The sequence below is a fragment of the Myotis davidii genome, unplaced genomic scaffold, assembly GCF_000327345.1.
Source record: "Myotis davidii unplaced genomic scaffold, ASM32734v1 scaffold107, whole genome shotgun sequence".
NCBI classification, from domain to species: Eukaryota; Metazoa; Chordata; class Mammalia; order Chiroptera; family Vespertilionidae; genus Myotis; species Myotis davidii.
In genome coordinates this window covers 6622250-6629817 of record NW_006383012.1, presented here as the reverse complement: position 1 = coordinate 6629817, position 7568 = coordinate 6622250, and the positions used below count along the sequence as shown (strand labels likewise).

The following is a 7568-nucleotide window of genomic DNA, read 5'->3' as shown; positions in this document are numbered from 1 at the left end:
ACAAAAATGCTTTGAGACCAAATATTGGGCTGGATAAATTTTGGTTTCATCCAATAAGGTATTTCATATATCAAGCCTGTTAGAATCCAAATTCTTGAATCCTGATTCTATTTCTGCTATTGATCTGTTGTAAATGACCTGTGTTGAAACACATAAGTTGACAAAATACTAGTTATCAAACTAAGAAATTTCACAATAAGACTTAAGCGAATTTATTATTCAAGTTCAGAAATTAAGGTGTTCTGTTCCACCTATCTATCACCAACTAAAATCTAAATCACCACTAAGCTGACATTCGCTTTCTAAAAAAGGAAAATAAAGATTAAAGAAAGCTATTAGCATTGAATTAGAATATTTTATCATAACCTGAAAAGTAAAACCTATGTACTCAAAACTGAGAAGTAGAGCTGTTCAAAAGAATGATAAGAAGGATATATCTATAATACCCCTTTCTCTAAAATCCTATGTGAATTATCCATTTTGAGGTCTTTTCTGCTTTTGTTTATTATTAATCAGTCTACTCATCTTCATCCCCTTTCTGTCTTATACTATACTGTCTTTATCCTTTACTTCTACATTTTCCTCTTTTAATCAACCTAAAAAAAATCCCAATCAATAACTATAGAAAAATTACAGCAACATTCATTTTAGAACAGCATAACAGAGACAGAGGCACGGGTTTGGGAAAGCTCAAGTCAGGACCATCAGAAAGAATAGATGCCTACATATGCTGACTACATGTTGAGGACAGCAATTCAGTTAGGGCTGCAGACCACATGGGGTCTAATATTATTAACAGAGAGTCTACATATTTTAATGGAATAAAGGGACAAAAACTTTTGGATCTGCTCAGTTCCCCTCTACCACGTATAAGTTAGTAACTCTTAAGGACTGAAATAGCTTTTCATGGCCACCTATTTGCAGAATGGGTTTCTCATCTTTCTTTTTTGTTTGTTTGTTTCTGTTATCACAACTAATTTCTTAAATTATTCCTGTGTTTGAAAACCAGAATTACAGATACGTAAAATTTAGGTAAATATTCCTGAACATATTGAATTGATAGGATCACAAGATGAGGTAGGTCACTTCACAGAATAAATTATCCTCAGAAAACTCTACCTCTCTTTTGTTGCAACAGTGATGGGTGGAGATCAGAATTGGGAAGATAGTAGAAGAGACTTAAATACTTTTGAAGTTACTGCTCTATTTCCTAAGTTACGCAGGGACCCCAGGGGGCTACAAACAGTAAAGAGAAACGGGTGGAAGCCCTCGCAGCAGTAACACAAATTTCTCTTTCTCATCTTTCTCATCGCTCTCTCTTCTATGACTACAAATGAAGAAAAGTATTTGCATGCAGCTTTAAAGTTACATTCTCATATGAAATAGGCAAGCTTTGTCAGAAAATATTGCTGTTACGGAAAATTTTCATTTATAGCAGTGCCAACCCTGGATAATTCTGCTTCTCTCAGCAAAAAAGATATTTTTCCTTTCCCTATTTTATTCCTCTTGGGATATTTGATTTTCAACAGAGCTTACAGTTTTCCCACTGAGCTGACTTATCTGGCCAACTGGGTCAGTTTCAGCACAGCCATGACTTGTGACTCTTCGTCACTCTTGCTGCCTGGGTGCCTTTAGGTATTTTTCTACTATAAGAACTTGAAAATCTAAAGTGACTGAGGTTCTAAAATTAATGCGTGTGTCCAAGTAAGCAAAGCACAGAGCTACTCTTTGTTCTGGTTACTGTTGTTTAAAATAGTCTCAGCCTTTAGAAACTGGCATTGTGCTGATTAAAAGCTCTGCAACAGTACAGGAGGCAACTTTACATAAGAAAACAGAGAGAGCTGTGCAGATTTCATATTTGTAAGATCATAGCAATTGGGGAAAAATGTGTTTGTTTATCACTAAGACCAAAGACATTTTAAACACTAGAGTACATCAATGAATATTTAGTCAATAGTAGATATTAAGGTTTTTTAAAAAGTTAGATCTATTTTTTATAAATACATTTCTTCACCCCCGATGCAATGCCTATGACACAGTAACCCTAATATAGTAAGGAAAGTTCAGTATTAGCACAGAGTAGTCCTTAATCCTTTCTAGGTGTCCAATCTTATCTCCATCGGTCTCCTCAAACTCTCCCCTCCAGCCACACTGTTTTGTTATTCCTAGAACATGCCCCAAGGCCCCTGCACTGGGTGCTCTCTGCCTGGAAATCCCTTTCCCAGCCTCTTGGTGGCTGTTCCTTTACCTCAGTCAAGTCTTTGCTTATCTGTCACCTTTTCATTGAGGATTATCAGGATGCCTGGTAAGACCATTGCTACTTAAGTTTGTCCTGGAAGTTCTTGTTAATGCAATATGGCAAGAAAAAAGAACAAGAAATATAATTATCCGAAGAGCTGACACACAATTCTCTCTCTTGTTTGTTTGGGCAAATGTCATTATTATATACCTAATAAATTTAACAAAATCTATGGAGAAACTGTTAAAAATAACAAAGTAAACAACAAAAACTAAGGACTGTATCTTTTCTAGTTACCAATAAATTTTTTAAAAAGCATGAAAAAGATCCCATTCACAACAGCAAAAACAAAATAAATAAAACACAAAAGCTTAACAAGAAATAGAGGTGAAGAGGAGCTCATGATAAAGAGAAAAATACCATTTTAGAGTAACAATCTGATCTATTTCCTACTGTGATGGTCACATATTTCCCATTCCCTCCTCTTCTCTATCTTCTCCTGGCTATGAATATTGAAGCAAATTAAGACAATAAAAATTCACTCCCATCTTTTGACATGTGGGTTTTCTGTCTCATATAACTGTACATTGCCTATCATTTACAGGAGAAACGAACTATATTTAAAGCCATGTAACTAGTCTGAATCAAAGAAGCTGAGGTAGGCAGCCATTCAACATATCCTGAAATAGTATTCAGACAAAACAATTCATAAGACCTCATAAGAACCAAGGGTTATGTGAGAAATTCTTTCCAGCAGCATGAAGATCACAGGCACAGCTATATGTACCCAGTTTGCCCGGGACCGCTTTCATTCATCTTTTCTGAACCCATCTGGATTCCAAAGTCCATTGCCAACCTTCCACCCTTGTCAAAATAACCCTCATTCTCCAAAAATGACTCTTTCCTTTTCCTCAAATAAAACTCCCATTCCCAGAGACCTGCTGATTAAGGAAAGAGTAATAAATCAAAAGTATTATTATGTGTTTTTATTTAATTTCTCTTTATTGTGGAAAGTATTACACATGTCCTCTTTCTTTCCCCATTGACCTCCTCCACTCCACACCTGCCTCTCCCAGGTCTTCACCACACTACAGTCTCCAAGGGCTATGCAATATGCATATAAATGCCCCAGTTAATGTTTCCCTACCCCCTACTCCACCCCTGAATGATGCTTCTTAAGCTGACTCTTATTAGGGAGATACTTTTAAGTAAGGTGACTTCTATGTTATTTGACAACTCAGGAGGTAGTATCTAACCTTACCTATCATTACAGCTTCCTATTCTGTCACGAAATAAAACAATGGAATGCTTACTGTAGTGATTTTTCATGTACTGCTTTTAACAGAACAATAAAATGCCATCAATTCCTTAAAATATACAATTCCTCTTCATAATAAGAAAATGTGGCACATGAGCAAGAAAAGATCATACCTCAGTCAAGTACTAGTATACTGCAAGAATACTAGAAATTGGGTTGGAGACCTTAAATAACATTAAATGTAAGCAGGATATAAAGTTTTCTTTGATTAAATTTAAATAATAAACATCTCAATTTCAATAGTATAAATGATAGTAATTTGTGATTTTGCTATTTCCCTAATTAGGTAATAGAGTACTAATGGATATGAGATTGCCTGCTGCTCTGAGAAGCCTCTTAACTTTTATCAATTAAAGAAAAGGAATGTGTACATTTTTAAGTAAAAGAAAGCACCTTGAGTTACTTTATTTCAATATAATTTTACTTTAAAAATTCATAACATTTAAGAAATATATGTTTTTATTAATTTCAGAGAGAGGAAGGGAGAAGAGAGAAACATCAATGATGAGAATCACTGATCAGCTGCCTTATACACAATCAAGCCTGCAACCCAAGCACGTGCCCTGACCAGGTCGAACTGTGACCTCTTGTTTTATAGGTCGACGCCCAAACACTGAGCCACAGCAGCCAGGCTCAGAGTTCATAATATTTTATTATTGTTAAGATGTCTACTGCAGTAAGTTAAAATTGGGAAAGGAAAAAACATAGACAAAATCACCGCTGACTTTCTCCATTTACTTCCTCTTCAGAATGTATGGTGCTCTGTTAGGTTTGATATATATATTTATAGAGATTGACAATACACAATTTTAACGATACACCATTTTCAAAACATAACACATTCTTAAAGGTGCTTAAAAGAAACTACAAATATTTTGAGATTCCTTAATTTTGATTTGATCTGTTGTCAGTGCTAGAAAACCTCTCCGAAACTCCAGGTATACTGGCAAGCATCAATGCAAATCCTGCGCTTGTCTTTCTGTTTGCATATTACCAATCCTAACCAGGCATACCGTGGACGTCCAATTCGCAATGTACTCATACCATATAATATCAGACTTTTGCAACCACATATTTTAAAGAATTCACTGAGCCCTGAAAGGCAAATGCTATCATTCAAGTTCTAATTACATGCTACCTGGGTTTTACAGAACAAAAGAAAAGTGAATATTGTACTTCCTAAATACATTTTTTGACCACAAGCAACTTCTAAAATAAATGCTTAAAATATTTCTGAATGTATTACTGTACAACTAACTCAAGCACTGGCCTATTCAAATTATGTTCTAGTTTCTCTTTATGCTGCTTCTACTTGATAAATTGGTCAATAAATGCCAAGTCAAATATGTAAGTAAATATATTTTCATTGTTATTGGCAGACATATAATTAATTCTGCGAATAAAAGAAACAAGAAATCAATTTATGATTACTTCTACAGTTCTTCCCATTAGTCACTTACATTGTAATTGTGCTTCCACTTTTAAAACCTTCATACACACATATACACACACACATACCATTTTGACTATATTTATAAATCAAATTATTTAAATTACAAATTACTATTATATGAACAATGACCCTCATATGTTAATTTTATTAGTAGGCTACAATTGTATTAGTACCCACTACTATATGAGCTCATTAAAAAGCAATGCACATTTATGAGACTATATTAATTAGTAATTTCAGCAAATGTTTCTAACAATGTTAGGGATTTGCTCTTTCTTATCTCAAGTATAAATATTTGAGTCATCATTTTTTATGTACGTGTATATATCAATAAGCTACATTTCTATTTTCCAGCCAAACAGCCTCCTAACAAAGAGTAAACCTAATTTTTTTTTCAAAGAAATATTCAGAGTAAATTTTTTTCCTTAACATTTGATTTGGTACCTGTCAGGTCAATATCTTCATGAATCCTGGAAAAATACATTCTGTATAAAAACTTACACAAGTGACCTTTTAAAAATAATGCCCTAAACTAGATGTAAAAGCTGCAGATACAATATTATATGTGAAAAAAGAAATTCAAGATGAGTTTCAGAAATCTGTTTTAATAAAATATGCTGTTATACTTCCATTATGGTAGCTTGTGTTTAAGTTATATGCCACAGACAAGTCATTTAACCTCTTGGTTTCCTCCCCTAGAAAGAGGGATTAAGGATGGTACCCCATCCTATGATTCTGCCAGGATTAATGGAGTAAATGCAGGTATCGCCTATGGAACAATGCCAGCATATAGGAAGTGCTCAATAATTGTTAGCTATGCATTACCTAGTTGTATACGTTTTGCCTATCACTTCTAATAGCTTCTAGTCACCAATCCTGAAAGTATTTTCATTCTTTTTAAAGAGAAAGAAAGGTACATCATGGCATTATTAATGCTTTGCCCTTTCTCTTCGCTTTCAGCACTGCTCTTAGCAGCTAGTTTATCCACTACTCACAGGCATATAGGGACCTAAGGTTTCACTAAATAACAGTTCCAAATTCTATTTTAAAAGACAGCACCACTCTCCCTATTATCTCATCATTGGTACTTACTAATTCACTTAAAACGCTAATGTTTTATGTGCTAGGCATGGGATAGAGGCTGTGGAAATAAAGAATGGGTAAGAAAAAGATTCCAGATATAGTGCTTAGAAAATAGTGAAGTGGATGCAAACACTGGTACCTATGGTTTAATTGTAAGGTGGAAGGTGGCGCACTGAATGTTACAAAACATCTCTTCCAAGATGCCCGGGGGAGAGCTTCAGGGTGATGTTCCAACAGACTTGGAAGAGCAGAAGCTCTTGGGTAGAGACAGGATCCATGTCACTTTGTTCCAAAAAAAGGAACTGGAAATTCCTCAGGACGCTAAGTTAAAATAGACATATTTGAAGAAAACAGACTTCCTCAAACAGATCTCCCGTCCCCCGCTGCTTGCTTAGTGTATCTTCAGGAGCTGAAGAAAGAGTTTTGCGTGACTGCCTGCCCCTGCCCACAGCGAGGCCTTCCCTGTGATACACCTGAGTGATGTTCCCCGCTCCCATCCTCCCGGAGCTCAGAGAGAGCTTCTGAAATCCCTTTTCTCACACAGGTTCCCAATCAGAAGCCGGCAATGGTTTCCCCCTCCCAGGCCTCAGCCCTCTGCTGTGGGAGATCTCCCTCCCTTCTGCCCAGATGCTCCCTAACCCCTCATGCGTTTCTCCTACTGCTTTGCCTCCCCAAAATCCTACTCACCCCCCTTCAAAAACCCATCAGATTCCCTCGCTTCTGGTTAACATAACAACTTCACAAATGCTGCAGAAAAGGGAGAAATGCTAGTGGGAAACACATGCTTTTGGGTGAAAAGTTACATCCAAAACGTGGGAGAGAATTGGAAACATGTACCTTGGTTGCAGGCACATCCCCAGTGGGGAGTGTGCAGGAGGCGGCTGATCGATGTTTCTCTCCCATCGATGTTTCTAACTATCTCTCTCCCTTCCTCTCTGTAAAAAATCAATAAAATATATTTTAAAAAAAAACAACAAAAGACAGAGACTCCTTTGAAAGTTACATGCAGCTGTTGCATCAACACAGTCCGCTTCTTACATTACTGATGACTCACAGCGCACGTACCGCACCGACCGCTCACGCAATCATTCTTTTCCAATGACATTCTGCTCGCATCAAGCCGTAACCATCCCCAACATGGACAGTGACCTCTTTATCGCTCACCCTGGCTTCTTTAGGACAAATTCATAGGAGGCTGGACGGTGTCACTGGATTCAGGACTTTGAACATCCCCGGGCAACGGGGCACTAGCTCACCCGCCTGCCGGCCTGCCTCCTCCGGGGAGGGCAACGCGGTCAGTAGGGAAACCGCCTTCACAAAGTCAAGTGAAAACACCTCTTCCAGTGCGAGAGGAGCCCGCGCTCCATGCCCAATACCTTAGACTCCAACTTGACTTTCTCCTCGTTCAGCTCCTTGGTCGCTTTCCTCAGGCGGTCCCGGCATCTGCTCACTTCCGCCCGGACTGTCAGACAAAG

At 37.3% G+C, this 7568-nt stretch overlaps 1 protein-coding gene across 1 annotated transcript in view; it reads right to left on the bottom strand.

The window, feature by feature from the left end:
* Nucleotides 1–7568, bottom strand: part of CCDC172 (coiled-coil domain containing 172) — a 28370-nt gene that overhangs the window by 20680 nt on the left and 122 nt on the right. The window contains exon 2 of the mRNA XM_006778739.1: nucleotides 7470–7555. Within this exon, the coding sequence (XP_006778802.1) occupies nucleotides 7470–7555 (86 nt within the window). The remainder of the gene's footprint in view (nucleotides 1–7469; nucleotides 7556–7568) is intronic.